Raw genomic sequence first — 24,984 nt, 5'->3', positions numbered from 1 at the left:
ACTACCCATTCCAAATAACTAAATAAATATTATTACGTCATAGACCTAAAAAATTAAAAATTAATGGAAGACTGAGGCACACCGAGAACAAATTTACTGCAATGTCTTCTAGTGTTTATGATTGTGTTTTTTTTTCAATCTGCAAGAATATTTTTTGGTAATGAACAATAGATTTATGTTTGAAAATACCACCAGGATCACTGAAGACCATCAAATTAACAAAAAAATTGCTCAGAGCATACCCACTGATCTTAGTTCTAAAGTCCATAATTACATAAATGAGACACGTTAATGGAGAGTACATTTCTCATATAGTTTTTCATGGTATCTACTGGAAGCGTATAGTGCCATAAATTTTATGCTAACATTAAACAAAGTTAATTTTTGTTGTACATCTTTTAGCCATGTTTAATTTTAAAAAACATGGATTTATAATTCATTAGAAACTTCTTATAAAGTAGACACAAGACGGTAGAGTGTATCGAACTTTGATCTTAATAAAAACTTTAATATTCCAACAAACTTTACAGTTATGTAATGGTTGATAAATAATAATGAGTTGTTGTCTCTAACTTTAATCAGCTAAACAAAAAAAAAATATATTGCTAAAAATTACTCGCTTACACAAAGTCTAGACGTTAAGATATTTTAAAAGACTTTTTCTTCTGTAAATACAGTAGGTATTGTAAAATAAAATTTAAAAAGTGCATTCTATTCAAAAATCATATAAATATTTACTATAAAAACGTAATCGTATAGGTAGGCATTTGCATAACACGTTTTAGCCCTTTGCTCTGTTATGTGAATGATTTCGTCATTTTGATATTCTACAGCTGGCAACACTGCAGGTCAAAGTCGACGTGTGGCGAACCTACCTTTTAGTAAATATTCCGAAATTGTGTTCCTTTGAGTTAATTTTTGTTTGATATTTTAATCCAAAAAAATGGCTTCATACATTGCAAGAAACATAGTTAAAAGTCCTGCAGCGTTAGGACTAACTCAGCAACAATTTGGTAAGTACTTTAATTAAAATCAAATTGGCGGTGCAATGTTCTGAAAAAGTGCACGTACAAAGTTCAAAAACCGATGATTGTTTTTTAGGAAATCTCAGGGCCTTTTCTGTTGGAAGCCAATTAAACAACAAAAAAACTGTACCAGATAAAACTGGAAAAAACATCGTTTTGGTTGATGGAGTCAGAACCCCATTTTTAATATCTGGAACAGACTATTCAAAATTGATGCCACATGACTTAGCCAAACAAGCCTTAGCGTAAGACACTTGTACCCCCAGTTGACAATATTCATAATTTTGAATTTCAGTGGAATTTTAAAAAAGACTGGTATTCCAAAGGAACTGATTGATTATGTCATCTATGGAACTGTTATTCAAGAAGTCAAGACTTCTAATATTGCGAGAGAAGCTGCCCTTGCAGCTGGGTACAGCGATAAAACCCCCGCTCATACTGTTACAATGGCTTGCATTTCATCCAATGTGGCCATGACTACAGGTAAAAATAAAAGCAAAACGTTGTAACTTAACAATCATGAATTTTTCCAGCTATCGGCCTTATTGCAAGCGGTGTCTATGAACTTATTGTGGCAGGAGGAGTCGAATTTATGTCTGATATTCCAATTAGACATAGCAGAAAAATGCGTAACTTGTTACTACAAGCCAATAAAGCCAAGACTTTACAGCAAAAATTGGGACTCCTAGCGTCCATCAGGCCTGATTATTTCGTTCCAGAGGTACTGATGTTTTTATTTAGTGTTAATTGATTCTAATTGCTTGAATAGTTGCCAGCTGTTGCTGAGTTTTCTTCTGGCGAAACTATGGGACACTCTGCTGACCGGTTAGCGGCCGCATTTGGTGCTACCCGTAGAGAACAAGATGAATTCGCTCTTAGGTCACACACTTTGGCGCAACACGCATACGAAAAGGGCCACTTCACTGATCTTATCCCCGTCAAAGTAATTGACTTAATTAATTTAAAACCAAAAAACTAATGTTCTTGTAGATTCCTGGAATTGATAAAGTCATTGAAAAGGATAACGGGATCCGTGTTTCCACTCCAGAACAACTGGCCAAACTTAAACCTGCATTTATTAAACCTCATGGTACCGTCACAGCAGCCAATGCATCATTTTTGGTAGGTTTAACAACCTGTTTTCTCTACAATATATGATCATTACATACTTCTTAGACTGATGGAGCATCAGCTGCAATTGTGACAACGGAAGCAAAAGCCAAAGCTTTGGGCTTAAAACCTAAAGCATATTTGCGCGATTTTATCTACGTTTCTCAGGACCCTATTGACCAACTATTGCTAGGACCAGCTTATGGCACTCCTATTGTATTAGAAAAAGCTGGGCTTACAATGAAAGACATTGACGTTTGGGAGTTCCATGAAGCTTTCGCCGGACAAATTTTAGCTAACTTCAAAGCCATGGACAGCGATTGGTTTGCACAAACATATATGAAGAGGAGCAGCAAAGTTGGCGCTCCTGATATCAACAAATTTAACAACTGGGGAGGATCGCTCTCCATTGGACATCCGTTCGCTGCCACTGGAATCAGGTTGGCTATGCACACTGCTAATAGGCTTGTAAAGGAGGATGGACAGTTTGGATTGGTTGCAGCTTGCGCAGCTGGTGGACAGGTAATTCGTTTTCGAAATTGTATAGTGATTTATTTAATTGTACTTTGTGTCTAGGGTGTGGCTATGATTTTGGAAAGACATCCTGATGCCAACGCAAATTAATACTTTTTATATTTATTTTTACTTTTACCTGCAAGTGACCTTAAGTTTTCATCAATTTTTTTTTAGTCCTCCAGCTCCTTTAGAGAAAAAAAAAACTGTACATAGCTTTTCTATACATTATTTAATTAATTAAAAAAGATTCTTTTATAATGTAATATAATCGATAATTGTCAAAAATATATTCTATACATGCTCTTACGTTGTACTCGCCCATCCTGTTGAAGTACCAACATCCTGTATATGGCTTTTAACAGCTTCATCTAGGATATTTTTAATGTCTTTACATCCTTGCAAAGCCTTGTCTAAAACTTTCTGTAAGTGGTCTACATGAAACCTCTGTGACATTTCCATCAAAACAATTTTTCCCGACATTGGTAGCGCTGCTACTGTCAAAGTGGGCCCCCCTATTATCTCCTCTTGGTGAGAAACATCAAGTAGTGGAACATCATTATTGGCTAAGCTTGCAGTACACGCACAGACGTACTCCTTTAAAGGAATCCCTGCATCAATTAGAGCCAAAGTAGCGGCGTTAACACAAGCTGGATAAATGCCCCCATCTGCATGAAGAACCTCAACATAAACATCTATCTGTGTCCAGGGATACAATTCGATTTTTATTGCCGCAGTTAAAGCCTGCCTTAAATGTATCGAGATTTCAGTTGACTTGCGGTCCCCACGGGGCCGCTTCTTCCTCTCCCCTGTTGAAAACACAGCCATACTGAACTGGCAATTGACCACAGCCGAATCATGTTGCGCCTTACTGCGACTGCCACGGACCTGAAAGTTTTGTTTAATTTTTATCAACAATTTAAGACATGTAACACAGACTTGGTGGGGTCCATATACAGCCGCCAAAATTTTAGTCAATCCTTGTTCCAAATATGCGCTTCCGTCAGGCTCAGTAAATACACCCAGTTTGCAACGAATTCTCCGCAACTCGTCGGCTCGTCTCCCATCCTGTCGCAATCCGATTTTTGATAACAATTCATGCTTTTTGCTCATTTTGTTGTTTAAAAAAAGTAAGGTTATAAAATTAAGTTAAATTAAGGTTGGCGACATTGTTTCCAGATTCAAGTTTGACCTCTGATTTTTAATATATGCACTCGCCCTGCGTGTTATTTCTGTGGTTATCACTCACTAACAGGTTATCGTTAAATCATCGTTAAATTTATTAAATAATATTATTGGAAAAATGTAGCTAATAAATAAAAATAACTTTAATCAGGTGCTTTGAGTTGGTAGCTTTGTGTGTCAAATTCTCGCCTGCGCAGTACATCCGTTGTCATGTTAACAGTTATTTGACAGCTGTCATTTTTGTGAAAAAATTTTAATTAATAATTTAGCCAAATAAATACAAAATGGTAAGTAAATTATAAATTTTAGAAAAGTTTTTGTTTATATTAATTTTTTTAGTCGAACGAAGTGGAAGAAACGATGAAACGGATCCAATCCCACAAGGGAGTAATCGGTACAATAGTTGTAAATTCAGAAGGTGATAAGCTCCTAATTAGATTGTGCGAGCTTTAGGTGTTTGAATTTTAGGGATCCCGATTAAAACCACTTTGGATAATACCACAACAGTACAATATGCTGGACTTATAAGTTCATTGGCTGATAAAGCAAGAAGTGTGGTTAGAGATTTAGATCCTTCAAACGATTTAACATTTTTACGAATAAGATCAAAGAAACACGAAATTATGGTGGCTCCAGATAAAGAATTTATATTAATTGTTGTTCAAAGTCCTACAGATTAATTAGTGTTATTTATTTTGTGTCATTATTCACCGCTAATTATTATATAATGTTTCGTGCTTTTTGTTGATTAAATTTTTATATGCTTATATCACGAATAAAAAACTTAAATAACTTTTTTGATTATTGATCTGTAATATGTGTTCCACCTGTCATGAGTCAAGGAATTAAAAAAATTGCATGTCCGACTGTTGGCAACATTGGATTTTCTAGTGACATTTTATCATCATCGTAGATTTTTTTATAAACACTAGTGGTTGTTCTTTACGAAAACTATTATTGTTCAATCACCTCTTTCTAGTTAAAATTTATTAATTACGTAAGTTTACTAAAGCAGTGTGTTTTCAAATTTGGAAGAATTGTTACATAATTAAGTGAGGTTATATTGTAGAAATGGGGGGACACGGCCATGGACATGGACACGAACCTTACACAGTTCCTGATTACAAAATATACAAAGTTGAGGACGTACCCGAACTCATGAGTACTAAAAGGGCATTAGCTTGTCAAGGTCTAAAAGATCCTTGGCTTCGCAATGAAGTCTGGCGTTACAATCCTAAAGAATTTGGAACAGAAAAATCTAGATTTAGACTTTTTTTCTACAGAGGATTTAGAACTGGTTTTGCCGCTTTTCTCATAACTATCGCTGGTACTGCCATTTACGATAAATTATATCCCTCTAAACACGATCACCATGATCATTAAAACACAGTTGTGCTTGTAGTAACTTGTAATTGTTTAAATAAACTGTAAATACATAAGTGAGACAAAATTATTAAACCTGATAATAACTGAAAGCTACTACGGAAGTATAAAGTAACAAGTTATGAAGAAGTTCGTGGTTTCAATTCATCGTAACATGATCGCAAGAAAATGTAATTCTTCTTAGTTGAATTGTAAAATTCGTGGCCTTTAGACCAGTCATAGCTAACAGCGTAAGCGAAGATTTGACCATTGCTATTAAAAGCGCAACGCGTGATTGGTTGTTCCATAAGCTCGGATGATTTCAATTTGGTACGTGCGTCTTTATCCCAGAAACTGAAAGAACCATCAGACCCAACAGTGGCCAAAGTACCATGAACTGGGTGGAACGCAATGTCATTAACGGCGTAAATGTCCTGATAGCCATTTGGTGCCCCATTGGATCTGTGACATTTAAAAGTAAAATTATCTTTGGGGTTGGCTGGATTAACGTATTGAATAGCGACGCGGCCTTCCACTGAACCTAAAGCGTATCCTGTTGGAGATTTCTTTTTATCCCTAAAAAAATAATCACTTAAGTTTAGTGTCACTTAATTTAAATAAAATCAAACCTAAATATGGCCACACAGCGATGTTGGTATTTCAGAGGACTATCAAGCACTTTGTACTGTTGGGGCTTGCCCTCTAATTGATAAACGATTATCTGGCGCCCTGCAGTCCCAACCACCGCCATAGGATAGTCCACATCAGCACAGTAACACCTCTCAGGCAGATTAATGCTCATCATGGGATTAGGAGTGCGAGTATCCCAAAATTTCAAAGTCTTATCCCAAGACCCAGTCATCAAGCATGAGTAGTTTGAAGCCTTTATCCAGTGACATGTCTTGATAGGTGCATCATGTTGTGCAACTTGTATCACTTGATTACTTGCTAAATCCCAAGCTTTGGCCTGTTTATCACAGCCCGCCATAAATACCTAAATTTCCTATTAGTTAATTTCTACAACATTAAAGGCAGCTTTTTACTTTTGTGCCATCATCACTCCAACAGACGTCAAGCACTGGCCCCCCACATGCTTGCATGGATTTTGGGACACTTTTTCCCGTTTGTTCGATTTCCCAACAACGTACATTGTTGTCCCAACTTCCAGCTATCAAAAAATTCTGAGGTAATGTTGCAGGAGAAAATGCTAAAGAACTTATAGAGTCGTCTGGAGGTTGAGTTACTTCAAAGTCTTTCATTGGGTTTGCTGTACTTGGAGTGGAAGTGCTCCCAAAACCGCCAATTGAACTCTGATTAAACATTTCGATTAATTTATAAAAGTTTTAAGACAAAAAACGTTACTAAACTGCCGAACCAAATAAAAACAAACAGCGCAATATATCGATCGTTAATGTCAAAATACAGTTGTCGAGTTGTCAAACTAAGCAAGAAGACAACATAAGAAAATAATAACTCTAAATTTAAATCAGTTATTTGAGATTTTTGAATTGTGTAAAATAACCCAAAAACTAAAATATAAAAACTTGTATTACAATAAAAAATTATGTTTAAGTTAAATTTACCGTAAATATATTGTTTTTTTAAAACTATCAAATATTTTTAGTGGCCATGTGATCAAGTTCAACCAATGAAAATTATTCAGCCATTCCAAATTAACGAATTTAAAAATCCCTAAAAATTGGCGCGCATATGCTGCAGTTTCCCTCGCAATTCGAGGATTCAAGGAGTTGATCTCGAGCTAGTCGGGTGCACTGCCCTTGAAATCAGTTTTGTTTTAAGTTATTTTTATTTAAAAGTTTTAACAAACCACTAAAATGTTTGAAGCACGTTTAGTAAGCAGTGCAACCTTCAAGAAAATTCTGGATGCCATCAAAGACCTTCTCAATGAAGCCTCCTTTGACTGTTCAGATTCGGGGATCCAGCTTCAAGCCATGGACAATTCCCATGTCTCTCTAGTGTCCCTTATGTTGCGATCTGATGGTTTTGATAAATACAGGTGCGACCGAAACTTAACAATGGGCATGAATTTGGCTAAGTAAGTAGCAACCGTAAACACAATTTGTACTCAGTATTTATGTATGTTTTAACAGTATGGCAAAAATATTTAAATGTGCAAACAACGACGACACTGTTACAATCAAAGCCCAAGATGATGCCGACATCGTGACCTTTATGTTTGAAGCCAAAAAGCAGGAAAAAATCTCTGATTATGAAATGAAACTAATGAATTTGGACCAAGAGCATCTTGGTATACCTGAAACAGATTTCTCTTGTGTTATTCGCATGCCGTCTGGTGAATTTGCTAGAATATGTAGGGATTTGGCCCAATTTGGAGAATCTATCATGATTTCCTGCACAAAGGAAGGTGTTAAATTCTCTACTGGCGGCGATATTGGAACTGCAAACGTGAAAATCGCCCAAACCAATAACTTTGATAAGGAAGAGGATTCAGTCACAATTGAAATGCAAGAACCTGTAAGCCTAACTTTTGCCTGCCAGTATTTGAATTCCTTCACTAAAGCTACTCCTCTGGCACCTCAAGTTCAGTTGTCTATGTCGGATAATGTACCACTTGTAGTTGAGTACCAGATTCCAGATCTTGGTCACCTGAGATTCTATTTAGCTCCAAAAATTGAAGAAGATGAAAATTAGTTTAAATTTACTTAATTTATGGCCACTAAATAATTATATCTGTAATTCATACCAGTTAGTTTTCATTTCACTATTTTCATATATTCTGTATTTTATGTAACCTTGAAAGGGAAATAAAGCACTATTTCTTTTAATAATTTATTTTTTACAATTTACAACTACTAAACACCAATCAATTAATAATTTTTCTCCCATTCTTCGCGTTCTTCTCTCTCTTTGACTACTTGCTCTACAATTGGTGTCAAGTAAAGACGGTCTTCTTCTAGTTTAGTCCACTGATCTTTTGGTAGGATGTCTTTCTGAATGGATAATTGAACAGCTCTAAGGATGCGGTAATTGCGAGCATCTACTTCATGCTGTGGCAATCTACGAAGAGCTTCCTTAACATCGGCAGTTTCATCCAAACAGTCGTCTCTCATGAGCCCCAATTTATTAAACCCAGAGATGCTGTAGGCCCATTTTTGAAGGGCGCTGCTCATGAAACGTCTTTGAACAAATCCCAAAGACATATTGAGGAGAATTACCTAAAAATGGAAATGTACTGAATGAGAAATAGAAACGTTTTAAAAACAGTACTCGGCTATTAGGTAACAAGTCCTTTTTTAATCAAATGTCTAACTTTTGACAATTGACAACAGTAACTTTTGTGATTCTTTTGTGGCGAATTGGCGATACTATTCCAAGTTAAAAACTGCGGGAAATTTGAATTAAATTCACTTCAGACGTTTAAGACCTTATTTATTTGTTAAATAATTACAGCATTATTTGGTATTTTAGCGATTTTTTCACTCTAGAAATAAGTAATCGTCCATCATAACTTAACGATGCAAAAATCCACGGTTCTGCAGGGGACCACTCTGCACAATAAACACTGTCTTCATGTTCACACCACTGTAAGGGTCCATCTGAAATCCTAAAAGAGTGCATATAATTAAAGTAAAAAAACACACATAAATAAATTACATTTGCTTTGTTTCTGTTTCGTCATTAATACAAACATCATTGTTATTTTCTGAACTAACACTTGCAGCACTGGAAACTAGAACTCGTGCATCTGAACTTGCAGATAATAAAAGTTGGTCATGGAATGGATTAAAGCGAATACACCAAACCCTAAAAAAAAATTGTAGGAAATTTTAAATTTAAATTTTGCTAAAATACCAATGAGAATGATCACTTCTGGAATACACTGGTTGTCCAGTTTGTCTAAAATCCCATATTTTGATCAAACCATCGTCCCCGCAAGTGGCAATATGGTACTGCTTATTCATATTATAATCCAAATCTCTTAATAGCTGGCTGTGAACATTATCAATGCTCCAAGCCAATTCTCCAGACCGCACATCATATGTCTTTAGATGTGTCTCAACTGCAGTTGTAAACTAAAGTTTCCACAAGTATATAAATAAATTTTACTGTTTTTTCTCACCTGGTTACAATTTTGGTGAGGGTTCCACTTTCCCGTGGTAAATTTTGGATTATTCTTACCATTTAACTGCACTGTTAAGATACTTTTAGCCTCCTCCCCTGATATATCCCAAACCACTACTTGATTTTCCAAAACTGAAGTAGCTTTTTCGGCATCAGTTGGATGGAATTCTGTAGTTTTTACTTCATTTCCAAACGAACTAGTCTCAAATTTTGTGATAATTGGAAAATTTTCAACAGCATCAGGATTTTCTGTTTGGGGTAACTTATACAATGCTGTCTTCATGCAACATGAATTTTCATTTGTAACAGTATTGTAACAAGTGACCAATTTTGATTCATCTAAGGGACTTGTGTTCAATTTCCAAATTTCTCCTTCAGGGTGGTTAAAAACTGAAGTTTTTATAGTTGAATCCTCATCATTAAATTCAACCAAATGTATTTGATTTGTCGCTTGTTTGAGAGACTGGGTGCCGATCAAAAAACGAATTTTTTCAGTTTCGGCAAGTTGGGGGGCCAACGTTCGCGCCTAATGTAACAGGTAATAATTTTATTTTATTTCTGTAAAAATCATACCTGAAATTCTAATCCGTAAATCACTGAATTTTCATTTTCCATAATAGAATACTTTTATGAAAATATTATTGTTTGTCGGTATCGGTTGTCGCAAAATGTCAAAAAGTAGTAACTTTGGCTTTGCCACGTTGGTAGATATTGACAAATAGAAATTACTTCCGTTTATGGCCGTTTCTCTTTTCCTGTGACGGTCAACATGGTGAGTTTTTAGTCTCCGATTTTTCAATATTTCTAGATCTGTGGCCACTTTTTCTCATGTTTTATTGTCACACTTTGTACTCCAACATTTATAATTTCATTATGAAGAATTTTTTGTCCTTAAAATTATTAACTGACAGAATTTTTTAAATTGCTTCATGTTCTACCAGCACGTGTGTTGACGAGTTCTACTAAATTTATTTCGTTTGCTGTAGCCACCTAAGAAGGATTCTAAAGCGTCAGCAAAGCAACCCCAAAAGACTCAAAAAAAGAAGGAAGGGTCTGGAGGTGGTAAGGCTAAGAAGAAGGTAAAGTATGAAATTTGATCAATCTGCAATTTTGCATATTTTTTTGTTATTGTAGAAGTGGTCCAAAGGAAAAGTCCGCGACAAGCTTAATAACCAAGTTTTGTTCGACAAAGCCACTTATGATAAGTTGTATAAAGAAGTTTCTTCTTACAAACTCATCACACCTTCAGTGGTTTCAGAAAGATTGAAGGTCCGTGGGTCGTTGGCAAGGCGAGCTTTGCTTGAATTACAACAGAAAGGTAACTTATCTAATCTTTAATTATAAATTATGTATTCATTGTTTTGTGATGACAAAATTAACACCAGAATAATTGTGATGGCAAAAACTGATTTAATGAGTCTGATTACACTTTTTACATTATTTTGTATGTAATTTTTTATTAGATTTCATGTAATGAATAAATTTTGGTTGCAGGTTTAATTAAACAAGTTGTAAAACACAGGGCTCAGCTGATTTACACGAGAACTACAAAGGGTGATGATCAGGTTGCATAAGATTTTATATTAAAATGTATGACTACATTTAATAAATAATTTAAAGACAATGATGAATTTTCCCTTATTCCCTGTTTTGATAATACATTTATACATGTCAGTGTTTTAATGAACTGTTCTTTTTCTTTTTCATGTTCTAAAGTCTCTGCGTAACGCTGCTCTGCTGATGTTCCCTAATTTTAAGAAAAAAATTAATTTTGAGGTTATGTTGCACTTCAAGTAACCTAAATAAGTGTCCGTTTGTTTGAAATTGTAATAATACGAATTTATTTCAACTAGCCTGTGATAATTTACATTATAAATTATTGGGTGCTAGTTTTTTAATCAGAAATAATGGAAAATTGTGTTTTCAAACAAATTTGTTCAGAAGAGAACACTCCCTTTCGAATACATTTTACAATTTTGGAGGCTGCAGCAACAGTTACTTTATTGCAAAATGAAAATGCTTGGAAATCTACAGTTTAGTTTATAATTTACCACGCTTTAGGCATTTTTATTAGAAATTTGATTATTAGGTGTCCAAGGAAGACCTAAAGTATTTTGCAACGGAATACAAGCTAAATCTTGAGGAGTATTGTGTGAAACTGTTAGATTGTATAAGAGCGGGGGACCTCGATATAATTTTCACTTTTAAAAATAATACATTTTCTATTAATCGCCTCTTGAAAAATTCGCTGAAAGTGAAATTTTTTACATGCAAATTGGAGAAAGTATACTGAAATTCTTATTTATTGGGCACTTAACTATATAACTATTATTTTGTAGGCTAATTATGTAGAACAAGTTGAACAAATTATGGATATGTTTTACGTGGAAAACACTCAATTATCGGAAAAATTAAACGTTGTAATGAAAGAAAAGGATGAAATTGATAAACGTAATTAACTAAATCATATAAACTTATTTTATAAATGATATTTTAGATAAAGCGTGCTGTGAGCGAAAACTACAAGAATTTATCCAAAAAAAGCAGTCGGATGAGGAAGAGCAGTTTGGCTACTTTTTATCAATTCTAAATGAGAAGAAACTTCGCATTCAACACTTGACTGAACTTTTGGAAGCATTTAAGAACGGCAGACCTACAGTGAATTCGCCAGTAAATGTGAAAAACAAGAAACGAAAAAATGACACAACTAATCAGAGAACATCAAGAAAACTAGAAACCATATCAGAATCAGAAGCGTCAAACAGTTCAGACGTTGATAACAAGACTGATTCAGAAGATGATACTTCTAGCCATGAAGAAGTCAAGAACTTTCTCCCTCTAGAAAGTAAACCTTCTACTTCCGCCCAAGATTTTGATTTTTTGAACGATGATATTCCAATGACTTGCACATTGCCTAAAAGACTGAAACAAGAAAAAGCACCAAGTGAAGTTATTGTAAAAACTGTTGGGGAAGCCTCAACACCACCAAAGACTGAGGCTGTAGAGCCCCCGAAAAAAGCTAAAAAGAAAGCATCAATTAATATAAGTACACAAGACCTTTTGGATATGTTGTAAGTGGTCACATACGAATTAATCTTAATGTATTACTATTGTATTGTCTTAAAATTCTATAAATAAGACCAAAGTTTAATAATGAAAATAAAATAATTATTCGGTTTGAATATTAATTATTTACTTGTTACAATAATTCTTATACAAATATGAACTACAAAAATGACAATCTATTTATGATTTGTTTAACCATAGATGCACAGCAATCATACAAAATTTAAACTATTATAAAATGGTTAAGTCATCAGTAAGTTTGTTCCTCTACCAAACTAAAACTTCCGCTTTAATCCCATGTAAAAAAAATGAATTGAGAACGAAAAGGAGTCGTGTGCATTAATTTACAAGTATCAAGTGCAATGCCTATAGTGTTTCCTACCTTAAAACTGAGCCGACAATTGTTATAATCATGGAACAAACACTTTGGAAAATTCTGTATCATACTGCGTAAAGTCAATAAAAAAATCACAAGTGTTAACAAACAAAACCCAATATACTTGAATACAATCAGAAGAAACTACTTAAATAATCACAAGTTTTTAGAAGTAAATAGTCAAGTCTTGAAGTACAAAATATAAGATATTTGACTATTTGTTCCTAAAAACATACAATGTGGAGGTTTTCAAACTGAAAATCAATGTGTTTATCAATAATTAGGCTAATGATATTGGTGTTTATTACATTAAAATTTATAACAAGGTTCAAAAGAAAGAATGAAACATAACCAGTTTTAAAATAACTATACATACAAGACGGATATTTCTATAATATAAATTAGCAGGAAACTGCTACCATACAAAATAAGAGTTGACCTGCAAACAAATGATGACTAAATTTTCAGCAACATCCTGACTTGGTTGTTTCAATTGGACGCCCTTGATCAATCTTCACTTTGCTCGCTTGATCAGCGGCCGAAGATGGGGGCCCAACTCGGTTCTTAATTTCTGCAGCCATCGTCATGAACGCTTGCTCAACATTACTTGCGTTTTTTGCTGAGGTTTCCAAAAACGGAATACCTAATTGGTCTGCATATTCCTATAAACAAACTCAATTAGACAACCCCATTATCATCAATTTTGAAGTACCTTAGCTGTTGTGTAATCTACCACTTTCTTCGTAGTAAGATCACTTTTATTTCCCACTAATAACTTGTTTACATTATCGCAAGCGTAACGGTCTATTTCTTCCAACCACTGTTTTACATTATTGAATGAGTCCTGATCTGTGCAGTCATAAACCACTATAATACCGTGTGCCCCTCTGTAATAACTTGAGGTGATTGTTCGGAACCGTTCTTGACCTGCTGTGTCCCACTAAAACCACACATTATTAAATTTCGCCCGAAAATTTGGTTGCTTCGCTTACTATTTGCAATTTTATAGTCTTTCCGTCTAAATCAATTGTGCGAATTTTCTATAAACAAACAGTTAATGACGCGTTTTTAAGTCAAGGCAGTACTTACAAAATCTACACCAATGGTACTAATGTAACTTTCCGTATAAGTGTCATCCTGTAAATGTAATATAAAAAATGTGTTCAAAATGTTTATAGATTTTGACTCACCGCAAACCTAAGCAATAAACATGACTTCCCCACGCCGGAATCTCCAATCAGAAGAAGTTTAAACAAGTAATCGCTAGAAGTAACAAAAATTTCATGAAATTCCTGCTTGGATAACCTTGACTGTTGAAATCCGTCAAGTGATCAAAAGTTGTCCCGATAAATAATTACATGTAAAGGATTTTTTAAAATTATTACAAAATCACGACCAATGGGAAATGTAGGATCAGTTGACTCATGAAATTGCAAGTGACGTGCCACTTGTACATAATTGAGTTGCCGTGAATAGTGGGTGGAAACGCATAGGAAATTGATCGCTGCCACCAGTAAAATGCAAACTATTCGATTTTCCCAAATTACTTGAATTAGAAAGCGTGATAATTGAAAGAAAAACTGAAATCTTGAAGCAAACTGCGCAATACACGTCAAAAATACTACATTGTACTTCCAACAAGTCAAAAAATAAATAAATCGATACTCACTATTCAGGATTCATATTTTCAGTATTTATTTTAAACAATAGCTTTAGATACCACTATTAACGTCTGTTTTTCTTTGCTGTCACCCTAATTAACACGTTAAATTACAGAAATTTCATACACAAATAAGCAAATTTAGGACAATGGCTACTGCGATTGACGTATCCGAACAACTTTGTCCTGGTAACTTCAACGGTGGGGCTCAGAGGACAGCACTGCAGCTAGACGCGCCAGATTTAAACACTTAGAATAGGAACCACACTAAAATCTTATTTTACTTGTGGAAAAATAATATATTAACTATTAACAAATATGCACAATAGTTTTGTTTTTATTGTTTTTTTCAACTACGTTTAAAAAAAATATGTAGCTTTATAAATACAGTCGAACAAAATGAAAATGGAGCCTCCTGCTGGACCCTTCTAACCACAAGCAGGCAGGATCGTAAATTATCGGATTGCAAACTTGACGTGGTTTCAAGAAAAATTCCTTTAGTAGCCGGTTTACAGAAAGCGAAATGAAAATTTAATTCAGAATTAAACTAATTCGAATTAAGTTGCCATTTATTTTGCATTGACACACGTCAAATTAATTAAATGGAAATATTAAATTTTTTTAATGAAAAATTTAACAAACCATTTCTTAAAGAAAATTATGCATTAATAATGACATTGACAAAAAAACAAATCATTTTCACTTAATATTTTTTTTAACTGTTTTTTCAAAATAAAATTAATTAACATAATTTTTGAACGAAATAGGCTTTCTCTATTTTAAACTTGATTTTATGTAAAACAACAAATGAATTAAACCATTGTTTATTTGCGAACGTTTAATTCCACGTGTGCCTTTACCGCGAGTGGTTTAATTCTTTGAGCATAAAGGGAAATTAAAATTTACTTCAGAATTAAACTAATTCGAATTAAGTTGCCATTTATTTTGCATTGACAAACGTCAAGTTAATCGCGAATTAAAATATAATTGCGATTAACACGTTCTGTAAACCGGCCCTAAGTTTTCTATTAGTTTTGTAATTGTCATTGAAAACAAATCAAAATTATTTATTTAACTAAACCAAGAAAAAAACGGTAAAATTATTTCAAATATTTTAGTTTTGCTACAAAATTTATTTTTTGATAATTGCAATACTTTTAAATTAAATAAAAATGTTTAATTACATAAATAGACAATTTAACAAAAAACATTTCTTAAAGAAAATTATGCATTAATAAGATGAAAGTTACAATTTACAAAGAAAACAAATTATTATTAATGTAATATATTTTTTTGATAAACTGTCGGGATTGCCAACATATTCAGTCATTGTGGATCACTTTGTATTTTAATTGATTTATAAAATAATTTTATTTTGAAAAATAGTTGAAAAATGGTTTGTTAAATTTTTTATTAAAAAAATTACATTTTCATTTAACTTGACCTTTGTCAATGCAGAATAAATGGCAACTTAATTCGAATTAGTTTAATTCTGAATTAAATTTTCATTTTGTTTTCTGTAAACCGGCTCCTAAAGGAATTTATCTTGAAACTACGTCAAGTTTACAATCCGATAATTTACGACCCTGCCTGGTTGTGGTTAGAAGGGTCGGCACCCAGCAGGGGCTGGTTTATTGAGGCGTCATTTTCATTTTGTTCGACTGTACATTCCCTTGAACTTTTCGAGAGGGTTTTTGGATCTCCACGTGTTTCGTCTTTCATTTTAATTTTATTACCTACTTATGTAAAGCTGGACCTTGGTCATAAAGCATAAAATTTTTATTTTATTACTAAAATGTATTTAAGTCCATAAAATTATCTCTCTAGCGAAAGAACAAAAATAAATTTCTCAACAGTAAAACAATATTGTTTTTCAAAACTTGTCTTTGCTATTTCCTGACTATAAAAATAATTTTTGATTAATTACCCCAGAGAAATTTCAGTATCAGAACACCGGAAATGAGAAATATGTTATCAAAGAATAAAGAAAATAATAACCTCACACCTACATATCTCACTAGTTAATTTGTTAATTAGACATAAAATTCTATACGCAATTGTGTTTCGTTTTCTTATAAAATCTATCACATGTAGGTAAAAGAACTATCTTTTACGTAGCTCTTGAAAGTTCACGAAGATAGCGTATCCTTATAGCACGGTTGGGCACTCATATTGCCGCTAAAAAACCATAACGAATCGGTTTTAATTATCACAACCCTAATAAGAGCTTGGCGGAAACAGCGTGTTGAGATTTATCTCAAGTCGTAGAGCGTTTGTTTCAACTCTGTGACAAGATTTTACAAAGAACACCAAAGAATACCAATGTGACTGCAGCTGCTCATATTAATTAAGTACAAATTCTAGTTATTTGGTTTTTATAATATAAAGTAAAATTATCGAAAAAACATACATATAAATGTTAATTAACGTGCCTTTTATTCTCCTTAAATTTATAATTGACACAAATAGCAAAAATTTACAAACGTAATCAAGTCATTTTACATTCCTGGAATTGTAATCATTTATTATAATTAATAATTATCTCTAGGAATATAAATATGAAATAGTTTTGTTTCCACTTGTTATATCATAAAGACGCTGATAAGACGGGATGCGAAACAGCCGTGACAATCAAACTTCAAAAGGGATTAGTGAGGGTCCTCTAGAGGTATTTATTATCTATGCTTTACGAAAGCATAATGCCCGTTTTACAGATGAATAATTGTAACCGCCACCCTCATCGAAAGGGAATATTTTTCAAAATAAATAATATTTCTAGTTTAAGAAAACATGATGAAATTGCTAACGCAAAAAATTTGTTTTGGAATAACTGTGATAAAATTATTAATTTTCAAATGTTCTGTTAATTTCCATATTCCTTACAATTATTATCATACAAAAATATTCATATATTATTGATGAATTGATGAACAACTCTGGAATGATTGGATTAATACATGTTAGGAGTATTTATTTGTGAGAAAATTATCCAGGATAACAAAGATACAATCCAAATCAAATCTCAGTCAAATTTAAATCATTTGTAAAAATATCCACAAGGAACAAATACTCAAAATTGGCGTTAAGCGTCCTTGCCTGTGTTGAAAACACCTCCAGATAAAAAGCAGTGTTTATCTCTAATTCTTCTGCTTATCACATTTCACCAGTATATTTCCCAAAAAATGCAACAAGAGGTGTGTCAAAATCGTTCTTTTCCCGTATTTGTAAAACATTAGCAGAGTATTTATGCGAACTGCGCATGGTTTTGAAGGGAGGGATATGCAACCCCTAGTTGGGCAAGGGAAGGGCAGAAAGTGCACGAAATTCCTGATATCCAAGGAAGGTCGCAGTACCCACACCGCACAGAAGTGAGATAAGTAGTGTTAAAAATATTGAAGTGTGTCAACAACAAACGGCCGGTTTATGGAATTATGTGAGTTCTTTTCTAACATTTGGTACTATTCTAGGGTATTTATTTGTCTAGTTGTGCAGTATTAGTTTGCAATTTGCGAATTTTGCAGTATTTAAGTATAACCTCATCCAAAACAATACAATTTTAGCAAGTGATTTGTATGATATCAAAATTTTTGACTATAATTAGATAGACAGTTTGGTGTCTCAATCCTGGAGTCATTTATTTAAATAAATTCTTTAAAGCTGAATTTTGCAATAACCTATATTCAACATCATTTCATCAATACAAATAATTTAAAACGCAGGCATAAAATGTGGTAGCGAAAAAAATATGCAATACAACCGAAATTATATCGACATTAGCGCCTACTTTGTTAAAATTGTTTTTATTTTCCATAGTCAAACGTATTGCGTTCTCTTTCTTTCTTTTTTCTGTTTCACAATGGTCGTAGTAAATCTAACGATCCTCTTCTGCGTGCTCAAAGCGCTAGTCCCGTTATAGAAGCTAGCAGCAACCTCTGATCCTGACCTACGCAAACAATTTCATATGAATGTAGGGCGAGATGTAGAGCAGTGGTTCCCAACAATACACCACCCAAAATTATTTTTCTTTAGTTGTTCTTTTTAACTTTTTGTATGTCATAAAAAATACAATACAATAACTAATTTGTTGATTACTGTCAAGTTTGATGCAGCTGGCACAGTGATCAATTTGAGTGGCTGTAGGGGCGGTTGCTGAGAAGAATTACACGTTAGTATTCGAAATTTTTAATTTGAAACAATTTTTGTTTATGTGTTAATAAGTTGTTTTTAATGAGCCCTATGTGCGGAACCCCTCTGTTGAGGTTCGGGGGTGTAAATGGCAAAGCGCATGTGTGACGGCACCCCTGATTCGTTTTCCAAGAACTCAATAATCCGAATTTCTTCGGAACCACCCTCCAATCTGAATTTTTTTTATTGGATCGAAAAGATTCTCTTTGCCAGAGGAAATTCTAGTCACAATACTGTGCACATGTTCACTTGTTGTAAAAAGACGTCGATTTTGAAAAGCATGGGCCGTAAAGTTTCGAAATTGTTCATTGTGTGAATTTATTGTTGGGGAAAACTGGTTTCGCATCTCAGCATCTGGTGACCATCGGTGTTTTGCAGGCTCACGTATTATTATACCCGTATTAGTAAAGAGGCTGAAAGATTGAGGGACATTCGCTTTTAATTTCATGCTTTTTCTACCTGCTATGGGTTGGTCGGGGTTGGGGATGTTTGTTCAAGGCTGCTGGTGGAGTAACACGATTCATTTCGGCAAAAATTCACCACCACAAAAGCGGTTGGATTAGGTCCTTGCTCTTTTTAGCAAGTAAAAAATAAAACAAGTGTATAAACGAGATAATATCTTTAAAATCATCCAATAAATTGATTGCATTTCAATTAAAGAATCACAAACATTGCTTCTCTAATACAATTTATAATCGATTTTCTACTAATTTGAAAAATAAGGTTATTATTGTGAAAACTTATTAGTTTATATGCACCAGATGTTTACTATCATTTTATCGATTAATCAGTGTCAGAATGCACTTTTGTTCGATTTAACTTGACTGATTTTAAATTAAGTTCATTATTTTGTAATTTAAAGTGTTAATGGTTACCACATTAGGTGTGAAGATTAATTAATGCAATAAACACTTAAAATTATTTTTAATTTACACAAATAAATAACTCTTTGATTGGACAGCTTGTTAAAATATTTTTTAGATGGAAAAATAAACAGCTTAAGTTAGTGTAAAAAATCTACTATACTTATTAATTGTATTATAACTGAATGAATTATAAAAAGTAACTATTATACTCGTATTGCCATTCAAAAAATCAATAATTAAGAGTTATAATATAATTATGAAACCCTCATTTTTTGTGAATGCTTTCTTTAGCCTCAAGACATGAAACTTCTTCATTAAAACTAAAAGTAATCAATAAAAAATTGTTATTTATACAATTCAAGGTCTCTTTCCTTTAAAATAATAAGAATTATTATAAATATTGTTTCGAATTTTATTATGGAAAATAGAAACTGAATATTGCTTTAAACTTCCATAAACATTTTTACTAAAGAAAAAAAATTACGAGTATTTCTGGTAACGAATCTAATTAATTATTGGCCTGAATTATGGGCTGCTTTCACTTCATTAATCAAATCTATTTTCCCAAACTACTTTATTTATTTGTAACTAAACAAATCGATTTTAAAAGACAAGCTGAATCAATTTAAAAAGTATTCATCACGTAAATGCATTTGAAAAAATAAAACAATTAATTAATTTACTATGAACACTAGATCTACACCACGTAATCACTTAATTCTGTATAAACATTATTTAATTAATTACCCAAAACATTTTTTTAAGAGTGAATTATTTCCAACATAAAGTAGTTTTTTTCTTTTGCTTATAAAATTGTTTTTTTTTACATAACAAAGAATTATAGCTAGGCTATCAACAGGGGGTTCAAACTAAAATATTGTAGATATTTTTTTATTACTTTACAAGGAGACCTTTTGTCTAATGCAACATAACATTTTTAAAGAACATTCAGTATAATTTTCTAAATCTTTTTGTTAAATCCACAGCTTGGTTATTTTCTTTTGTTGAACTCGAATTCAATATTATATTGAAAAATTAAAAGATTGATTACAAATTTTGAAAATTAAGCAAACTTGAATTATTGAGCTATGATCCTTACGACAGTTTTTTCATTTTTCACAACAAAAAAAAACAATCTGACTTTAGTTTTATTTGTTTGTTTTATTTGTAGCCGAAGTCCAGTAGGAAGTCCTCACCAGTCCCAAGATGTCTTGCCACAGTAATCCAACATCCAGCTGCTCGTCTGCATCCAACTGCAACGACATGGACAGTTTGGTCTGCAACATCATATCGGTGGCTTTGCAAGACATATGTGGGAACTGCGATGAAGGAGCCAAAGCCACATCAAGATGCATCGACTGCAGCGAACTTTTATGCGACCCTTGCGTGAGAGCCCACCAACGTGTACGAGTAACCAAAGACCACCGAATTAACAAATTTTCGAATAACCTTATCTCATCACCTACGACGATCGACTCGGCGGTATGCTCACCCGAGGTAATAAATAAATCACAATGAAAGAAATTAAAAGTAAATCTGGATTTTTTACAGACTAGGAACAGTCCTTGCGCCGCAATAAACACAATCTGTGATATTCATCGAGAGCCTAATAGGCTATTTTGTGCAACTTGTTATACACCAGCCTGCAGCGACTGTGTCCTAAGCGACCATGTTTCGCACGAGTTATCCTATGTCCAAGAATGCGATAATACTATTCTTATGCATACCAAATTAAATAATGAAACCAGAAGTGCAATGACGGCAGTTGCGGAAGCAATGGAAAATGTCAAATTTATGTCCACCAAAATTCATCTCAAGCTGCAAAAGACGACGGTGGATGTGCAAAACGTCTTTAAAAAGTAAGTATTGAAAAATTCTAGTGAAAATGTATGTATCACGTGTTGTCGCCGTTTACCCCAAATAACAATAACTGGCGCTTATTTATTACTTTCTAATCATTCAAGGCGGTTACATCGTTTACATTAACTGAAATCTTGTTCTGATAAAATTCCCATGAAAGTTTTCTAAAAATTAAATCAAATGGTAGCCCTACCTATTTTCTTTTCAACAATATTTATAACATTAACGTAACGGGAAATTGCATAACATATTATTTTTCAAAGAAGTATTGCGTAAGGTGACCTAAGAAAAGCATGTATGTCACTTATCCTATAACCTCAAGGTATTTTCACTTTAGTCTCCTTAATTATACAATGATTTACTTGATAGAAAATCTTTTAAATTTTTTCTATTATACATTTATTAATTTTTTTAAATCCCTAATATTGTTTAATTTGCAACTTCAAATTTTCCAGTACCTAGGTACTAATTGGCAAAATATAATCTACTAGTTCAATTCTTTGTTTAATTAATTCAGTAATAATAATCACGTAATAAATGTCAGTTACAGACTAAAGTATCTCCAGAATTTACGTTTTTTGTAAAAGGCATTTGTGTTTTGAGTTTCACTTTCACAAGCTGTTCGATATTGTTGGACAATCAACGCTATTTTCTGTACACAGAAAACACATCTTCCGAAACGAAATTGTTTTTTCTTTTAGATTCACTATGCAGAATTTAATCTTGATTTAAAATTCTCGATTCAGATTAACCCACGAACGTCAAATCAGAATAGAAAATAAAAATAAACGTAGGTATCTATTCAAAATAAATAAAATACAATGTATATTCTCCCGAATTTTTATAAAATGAGTTATAATATTGTTTTTTCAACCGTAGCAAATTTTCTTTTATACATTATAATATTCATCTTATTGTATTGAAGGAGAAATAGACGATATGCAATAATTGTTTGAAAAACTTTTTTAGTTGTGAAAACTTCGTATTTTTGCGATACCGGCTGCTGCTGTCTGTCCAATTCCATCTTTCTCTTTTTTTTTCAGATATGTAACGGCTTTAGAACGCCGCGCCCAAGAAATCGTGAGCAAAATCGAGCAAATCCAGCGATTCAAAGCCTACCGCCTCCTCTCACAAATGGAGCGTCTCCGCTTAGCCCAAGCTCGCCTCACCTACGTCTCCAACATCCTCAACGCCTCTTTCGCCAGCGCTACCAACAGCGAATTCATCATCGCCAACGAAAAAGCCTACAACGAGCTAAAATCCATCCGATCCGTACAATCCGAACTCCTCCCTTGCGAGGACGACTACATTCGTTTCACGGCAGTAGACAACGGCCTTTTTTCCGCAATCAATTCCTTGGGCAACATCAACACAAGCTCAGCCATGAGTTGGGGCCCAGAACTCTCCACACCTCTTGCGATTCAATCAAACGAAATTTTGAAAATGTCTGACATTAATCAAAATTGTCGGCCTCTGTACGGTGTCGTTGACCAAGTGACGGTCAAGCACGTCGGGTCGGTTTCTCCACTTATTTTTGCAAAAGAAGGGGTGGAAGATGGGCAATTGTGCCGCCCATGGGGCGTATGTTGCAATAGCTTGGGGCATATTATAGTGACAGATCGGAGCAATAACAGGATTCAAGTTTTTGACTCGAATGGGAAATTTTTGTATAAGTTCGGCAAACAAGGGAGTGGTTTGGGGCAGTTCGAGCGCCCCGCAGGGATCACCGTGAGTCCCGTTAACCACATCGTGGTAGCCGATAAGGATAACCATCGTATCCAGATATTCAAAATGGACGGCACTTTTATCTTGACTTTTGGCGAAAAGGGGACCCAGAATGGGCAATTTAACTACCCATGGGACGTCGCGTGCAACTCCCAAGGGGACATTGTGGTCTCCGACACTCGCAACCATCGCATTCAGTTGTTCACCGGTGCTGGAGCTTTTATCAACAAGTATGGTTTCGAAGGCAACTCCTCCATGTGGAAGTTCTTTGATTGTCCACGCGGAGTTTGCTTTACTCCTGGCGGCAATGTCATGGTGACTGACTTCAACAACCATCGCATTGTTATCATTGATAAGGATTTCGTCCGTGCGCAATTTTTGGGAGAAGAGGGGTCGAAAGATAAGCAGTTTTTGCGGCCTCAAGGGATTATTTGTGACGATCAGGGGAATATCGTTGTCGCCGATTCGAAAAATCACCGAATACAAGTTTTTGACAGTTTTGGGAATTTTTTGTTCCAATTGGGAAGGTCTGGTAAAGGTCCCGGGGAATTCGATAGGCCTAGTGGTCTTTGTCTTAGTCCAACAGGGCGCATAATCGTCGTAGATTTTGCGAATGCAAGGGTTCAAGTTTTTTGAAACATGCTCATAGATTAGATGAATTGACTCAGGGTTTGTTGCTACAAAGAGAAACTCCTCAGGTACGAGTAATAACTGACCTCATATAGTTACTTTTTGCGAATTTATTTTATTTGGTTTATTAGAATCATTGTAAATATGTTAGCAATCGACAATTCAGGACCTGTAAGTTACCAATTAAGACTGAATCAAGACTGATTGTGAATAGAGTTCTATTTTTTGCTAGGGGCGCCTTTTTAACTACAATAATTAGGAAAAGCAGTCTGGAGCCGGTGTTGCTATTAGTATTTAATTGATATTTACTCTTGTAGCCTTGTAGTAAAAAAGGAATATTTTGCTAAGCAATGTTCGAACGTTACCTGGTGTTGTCTAAGTGGACAACCTTTAATTAGTCACCATTTCTACTGTGTTAAGTAAAAGTGTGGCATAACATGCTTAATTTTATCATGTTCAAAATTATTTTGTTGTATTATGAATGTTTTAATTATTTTAAACTATCTGTGGTTCTCTGTCAGCAACTATAAAGATAAAATACGCTGATGGAGTGTTTATAATCATCAGCCGATGATACAAATAACGAATAATTTTTAAAAATAATTTTAGTATTATTAGGTTAAAAACTTGAAAAGTATTAATATTTAACGAATATTTTTCACACTAATGACTGACTACTTGTAAAATTTGATATTAACTTAGTTATTAAGGTTACGAGTCCATCACATGACTGAAGTACTCTTCTTGAAACGTCATGTGATTATGCTTACTTTTATTTAGGTGTTACTAATGATTTATTTTGGTCCAGCATTAGTTTTTGTATGTTTTGTTTCAGCCAGTGATATGACACTATTTGTGCATACCAATTTTTTTTCTTTTGAGCTTGACACCAGAAACGTATCATATCATGCGGCTTTTGTTTAGGTACTTTCGATTGTGTTTTATGTTTTGTTTTCTTTTTTGATATTTTTATTGCAATAATTGTGTAAGCTTTTCCAGTGGAAACTTGCCAAAAATATTCATAGGGCTGTTACGACAGGACCATGTCTGCAAGTCCTTCATTCATTTTCATTTTATTTTGTATTAGTTTTATACACCTTTTTATGTGGTGCAATTTAAGTAATATACAGTTCCTATCGATAGTTGTCTTTTTTTCGAAAATTTCCAAAATCTATTGAGATCACCGTCTGGGATCACACCTGTGCAGTCCAAATTCCTTTTCACTTTTGTGCTGCCGGCGTTTGTTTTCCTTTATTTACTTTTACTCCAGTTCAGTATCTCATCGCTGATCTCACCTTAAAAAAGTTATTAAACTAT

The 24,984-nt window shown here is 33.8% G+C and overlaps 12 protein-coding genes across 15 annotated transcripts; 7 read left to right on the top strand and 5 right to left on the bottom strand.

The window, feature by feature from the left end:
- The first annotated feature begins 830 nt into the window (after positions 1-830).
- LOC123010960 (trifunctional enzyme subunit beta, mitochondrial) lies at positions 831-2,883 on the top strand. Its single transcript, XM_044408180.1, has 8 exons — positions 831-1,013; positions 1,102-1,270; positions 1,321-1,508; positions 1,559-1,746; positions 1,795-1,968; positions 2,016-2,147; positions 2,202-2,657; positions 2,712-2,883. The coding sequence occupies exons 1-8, from the start codon at positions 944-946 to the stop codon at positions 2,757-2,759; spliced, it is 1,425 nt and encodes a 474-aa protein (XP_044264115.1). The 5' UTR covers positions 831-943; the 3' UTR covers positions 2,760-2,883.
- Positions 2,862-4,006, bottom strand: LOC123010963 (exosome complex component RRP41-like). Its single transcript, XM_044408184.1, has 2 exons — positions 3,588-4,006; positions 2,862-3,536 (listed from the first exon to the last, which is right to left on the bottom strand). The coding sequence occupies exons 1-2, from the start codon at positions 3,759-3,761 to the stop codon at positions 2,955-2,957; spliced, it is 756 nt and encodes a 251-aa protein (XP_044264119.1). The 5' UTR covers positions 3,762-4,006; the 3' UTR covers positions 2,862-2,954.
- Positions 3,969-4,628, top strand: LOC123010965 (dynein light chain roadblock-type 2). The gene is made up of 3 exons (XM_044408187.1): positions 3,969-4,120; positions 4,173-4,251; positions 4,302-4,628. Exons 1-3 carry the CDS (start codon positions 4,118-4,120, stop codon positions 4,511-4,513), a joined length of 294 nt encoding a protein of 97 aa, XP_044264122.1. The 5' UTR covers positions 3,969-4,117; the 3' UTR covers positions 4,514-4,628.
- Positions 4,629-4,694: 66 nt separating this feature from the next.
- Positions 4,695-5,272, top strand: LOC123010964 (NADH dehydrogenase [ubiquinone] 1 beta subcomplex subunit 3). The gene is made up of 2 exons (XM_044408186.1): positions 4,695-4,830; positions 4,903-5,272. The coding sequence occupies exon 2, from the start codon at positions 4,905-4,907 to the stop codon at positions 5,214-5,216; it is 312 nt and encodes a 103-aa protein (XP_044264121.1). The 5' UTR covers positions 4,695-4,830; positions 4,903-4,904; the 3' UTR covers positions 5,217-5,272.
- On the bottom strand, positions 5,227-6,624 carry LOC123010962 (protein Rae1). 3 transcript variants are annotated; one of them, XM_044408183.1, is made up of 4 exons: positions 6,558-6,622; positions 6,239-6,505; positions 5,825-6,189; positions 5,227-5,771 (listed from the first exon to the last, which is right to left on the bottom strand). In XM_044408183.1, exons 2-4 carry the CDS (start codon positions 6,452-6,454, stop codon positions 5,336-5,338), a joined length of 1,017 nt encoding a protein of 338 aa, XP_044264118.1. In that variant the 5' UTR covers positions 6,455-6,505; positions 6,558-6,622; the 3' UTR covers positions 5,227-5,335. The 3 variants fall into 3 exon arrangements, with proteins under 3 accessions (XP_044264118.1, XP_044264117.1, XP_044264116.1); XM_044408182.1 differs by having other exon boundaries at positions 6,563-6,617; XM_044408181.1 differs by having other exon boundaries at positions 6,239-6,624.
- A 280-nt stretch (positions 6,625-6,904) lies between these two features.
- Positions 6,905-7,999, top strand: LOC123012132 (proliferating cell nuclear antigen). Its single transcript, XM_044409940.1, has 2 exons — positions 6,905-7,251; positions 7,307-7,999. Exons 1-2 carry the CDS (start codon positions 7,031-7,033, stop codon positions 7,866-7,868), a joined length of 783 nt encoding a protein of 260 aa, XP_044265875.1. The 5' UTR covers positions 6,905-7,030; the 3' UTR covers positions 7,869-7,999.
- On the bottom strand, positions 7,993-8,526 carry LOC123012134 (cytochrome b-c1 complex subunit 7-like). The gene is made up of 2 exons (XM_044409942.1): positions 8,445-8,526; positions 7,993-8,392 (listed from the first exon to the last, which is right to left on the bottom strand). The coding sequence occupies exon 2, from the start codon at positions 8,375-8,377 to the stop codon at positions 8,045-8,047; it is 333 nt and encodes a 110-aa protein (XP_044265877.1). The 5' UTR covers positions 8,378-8,392; positions 8,445-8,526; the 3' UTR covers positions 7,993-8,044.
- A 63-nt stretch (positions 8,527-8,589) lies between these two features.
- On the bottom strand, positions 8,590-10,027 carry LOC123012131 (EARP-interacting protein homolog). Its single transcript, XM_044409939.1, has 5 exons — positions 9,873-10,027; positions 9,298-9,825; positions 9,030-9,250; positions 8,832-8,981; positions 8,590-8,781 (listed from the first exon to the last, which is right to left on the bottom strand). Exons 1-5 carry the CDS (start codon positions 9,912-9,914, stop codon positions 8,622-8,624), a joined length of 1,101 nt encoding a protein of 366 aa, XP_044265874.1. The 5' UTR covers positions 9,915-10,027; the 3' UTR covers positions 8,590-8,621.
- Positions 10,004-10,923, top strand: LOC123012133 (40S ribosomal protein S25). Its single transcript, XM_044409941.1, has 4 exons — positions 10,004-10,071; positions 10,286-10,378; positions 10,434-10,617; positions 10,794-10,923. The coding sequence occupies exons 1-4, from the start codon at positions 10,069-10,071 to the stop codon at positions 10,871-10,873; spliced, it is 360 nt and encodes a 119-aa protein (XP_044265876.1). The 5' UTR covers positions 10,004-10,068; the 3' UTR covers positions 10,874-10,923.
- Positions 10,924-11,086: 163 nt separating this feature from the next.
- Positions 11,087-12,477, top strand: LOC123012083. Of its 2 annotated transcripts, XM_044409868.1 has the most exons (5): positions 11,087-11,332; positions 11,389-11,583; positions 11,639-11,750; positions 11,797-12,004; positions 12,035-12,477. In XM_044409868.1, the coding sequence occupies exons 1-5, from the start codon at positions 11,207-11,209 to the stop codon at positions 12,372-12,374; spliced, it is 981 nt and encodes a 326-aa protein (XP_044265803.1). In that variant the 5' UTR covers positions 11,087-11,206; the 3' UTR covers positions 12,375-12,477. The 2 variants fall into 2 exon arrangements, with proteins under 2 accessions (XP_044265803.1, XP_044265802.1); XM_044409867.1 differs by having other exon boundaries at positions 11,797-12,477.
- Positions 12,471-14,586, bottom strand: LOC123011287 (ras-related protein Rab-1A). Its single transcript, XM_044408657.1, has 6 exons — positions 14,411-14,586; positions 13,932-14,004; positions 13,831-13,878; positions 13,734-13,781; positions 13,454-13,681; positions 12,471-13,403 (listed from the first exon to the last, which is right to left on the bottom strand). Exons 1-6 carry the CDS (start codon positions 14,422-14,424, stop codon positions 13,206-13,208), a joined length of 609 nt encoding a protein of 202 aa, XP_044264592.1. The 5' UTR covers positions 14,425-14,586; the 3' UTR covers positions 12,471-13,205.
- A 2,990-nt stretch (positions 14,587-17,576) lies between these two features.
- On the top strand, positions 17,577-24,807 carry LOC123011406 (E3 ubiquitin-protein ligase TRIM71). The gene is made up of 4 exons (XM_044408816.1): positions 17,577-17,834; positions 20,624-20,949; positions 21,004-21,311; positions 22,356-24,807. The coding sequence occupies exons 2-4, from the start codon at positions 20,659-20,661 to the stop codon at positions 23,671-23,673; spliced, it is 1,917 nt and encodes a 638-aa protein (XP_044264751.1). The 5' UTR covers positions 17,577-17,834; positions 20,624-20,658; the 3' UTR covers positions 23,674-24,807.
- The last annotated feature ends 177 nt before the right edge of the window (positions 24,808-24,984 follow it).

Source organism: Tribolium madens, unplaced genomic scaffold (assembly GCF_015345945.1).
Source record: "Tribolium madens isolate multiple individuals breed KSU strain unplaced genomic scaffold, Tmad_KSU_1.1 Scaffold_91;HRSCAF=231;Tcas5.2_LG7, whole genome shotgun sequence".
Classification (NCBI taxonomy): Eukaryota; Metazoa; Arthropoda; class Insecta; order Coleoptera; family Tenebrionidae; genus Tribolium; species Tribolium madens.
Note: the sequence above shows the minus strand (reverse complement) of the source record. Positions and strands in the feature narration are given on the sequence as shown.

What these genes read in the sequence shown, in the direction of transcription:
- LOC123012132 (XM_044409940.1), top strand. Translation starts at nt 7,031, where the DNA reads ATGTTTGAAGCACGTTTAGTAAGCAGTGCAACCTTCAAGAAAATTCTG. An exon ending in ATGGGCATGAATTTGGCTAA is followed by an intron (nt 7,252 to 7,306) that starts GTAAGTAGCAAC and finishes ATGTTTTAACAG; the next exon opens with TATGGCAAAAATATTTAAAT.
- LOC123011406 (XM_044408816.1), top strand. Translation starts at nt 20,659, where the DNA reads ATGTCTTGCCACAGTAATCCAACATCCAGCTGCTCGTCTGCATCCAAC. An exon ending in CGGCGGTATGCTCACCCGAG is followed by an intron (nt 20,950 to 21,003) that starts GTAATAAATAAA and finishes GATTTTTTACAG; the next exon opens with ACTAGGAACAGTCCTTGCGC. An exon ending in GTGCAAAACGTCTTTAAAAA is followed by an intron (nt 21,312 to 22,355) that starts GTAAGTATTGAA and finishes TTTTTTTTTCAG; the next exon opens with ATATGTAACGGCTTTAGAAC.
- LOC123010964 (XM_044408186.1), top strand. Translation starts at nt 4,905, where the DNA reads ATGGGGGGACACGGCCATGGACATGGACACGAACCTTACACAGTTCCT.
- LOC123012131 (XM_044409939.1), bottom strand. Translation starts at nt 9,914, where the DNA reads ATGGAAAATGAAAATTCAGTGATTTACGGATTAGAATTTCAG. An exon ending in TTTACGGATTAGAATTTCAG is followed by an intron (nt 9,826 to 9,872) that starts GTATGATTTTTA and finishes CTGTTACATTAG; the next exon opens with GCGCGAACGTTGGCCCCCCA. An exon ending in GAAACAGAAACAAAGCAAAT is followed by an intron (nt 8,782 to 8,831) that starts GTAATTTATTTA and finishes GCACTCTTTTAG; the next exon opens with GATTTCAGATGGACCCTTAC.
- LOC123010963 (XM_044408184.1), bottom strand. Translation starts at nt 3,761, where the DNA reads ATGAGCAAAAAGCATGAATTGTTATCAAAAATCGGATTGCGACAGGAT. An exon ending in CTGTATATGGACCCCACCAA is followed by an intron (nt 3,537 to 3,587) that starts GTCTGTGTTACA and finishes CAAAACTTTCAG; the next exon opens with GTCCGTGGCAGTCGCAGTAA.
- LOC123012134 (XM_044409942.1), bottom strand. Translation starts at nt 8,377, where the DNA reads ATGTCTTTGGGATTTGTTCAAAGACGTTTCATGAGCAGCGCCCTTCAA.
- LOC123011287 (XM_044408657.1), bottom strand. An exon ending in GTACCATTGGTGTAGATTTT is followed by an intron (nt 13,782 to 13,830) that starts GTAAGTACTGCC and finishes GTTTGTTTATAG; the next exon opens with AAAATTCGCACAATTGATTT. An exon ending in TAGATTACACAACAGCTAAG is followed by an intron (nt 13,404 to 13,453) that starts GTACTTCAAAAT and finishes GTTTGTTTATAG; the next exon opens with GAATATGCAGACCAATTAGG.
- LOC123012083 (XM_044409867.1), top strand. Translation starts at nt 11,207, where the DNA reads ATGGAAAATTGTGTTTTCAAACAAATTTGTTCAGAAGAGAACACTCCC. An exon ending in AAAATGCTTGGAAATCTACA is followed by an intron (nt 11,333 to 11,388) that starts GTTTAGTTTATA and finishes TTTGATTATTAG; the next exon opens with GTGTCCAAGGAAGACCTAAA. An exon ending in TTACATGCAAATTGGAGAAA is followed by an intron (nt 11,584 to 11,638) that starts GTATACTGAAAT and finishes ATTATTTTGTAG; the next exon opens with GCTAATTATGTAGAACAAGT.
- LOC123010965 (XM_044408187.1), top strand. An exon ending in AATAGTTGTAAATTCAGAAG is followed by an intron (nt 4,252 to 4,301) that starts GTGATAAGCTCC and finishes TTTGAATTTTAG; the next exon opens with GGATCCCGATTAAAACCACT.
- LOC123010960 (XM_044408180.1), top strand. Translation starts at nt 944, where the DNA reads ATGGCTTCATACATTGCAAGAAACATAGTTAAAAGTCCTGCAGCGTTA. An exon ending in ACTAACTCAGCAACAATTTG is followed by an intron (nt 1,014 to 1,101) that starts GTAAGTACTTTA and finishes ATTGTTTTTTAG; the next exon opens with GAAATCTCAGGGCCTTTTCT. An exon ending in TTAGCCAAACAAGCCTTAGC is followed by an intron (nt 1,271 to 1,320) that starts GTAAGACACTTG and finishes TTTGAATTTCAG; the next exon opens with TGGAATTTTAAAAAAGACTG.
- LOC123010962 (XM_044408181.1), bottom strand. Translation starts at nt 6,517, where the DNA reads ATGTTTAATCAGAGTTCAATTGGCGGTTTTGGGAGCACTTCCACTCCA. An exon ending in GGAGTGATGATGGCACAAAA is followed by an intron (nt 6,190 to 6,238) that starts GTAAAAAGCTGC and finishes TAGGAAATTTAG; the next exon opens with GTATTTATGGCGGGCTGTGA. An exon ending in CGCTGTGTGGCCATATTTAG is followed by an intron (nt 5,772 to 5,824) that starts GTTTGATTTTAT and finishes TTATTTTTTTAG; the next exon opens with GGATAAAAAGAAATCTCCAA.
- LOC123012133 (XM_044409941.1), top strand. An exon ending in GTGGTAAGGCTAAGAAGAAG is followed by an intron (nt 10,379 to 10,433) that starts GTAAAGTATGAA and finishes TTGTTATTGTAG; the next exon opens with AAGTGGTCCAAAGGAAAAGT. An exon ending in GCTTGAATTACAACAGAAAG is followed by an intron (nt 10,618 to 10,793) that starts GTAACTTATCTA and finishes TTTTGGTTGCAG; the next exon opens with GTTTAATTAAACAAGTTGTA.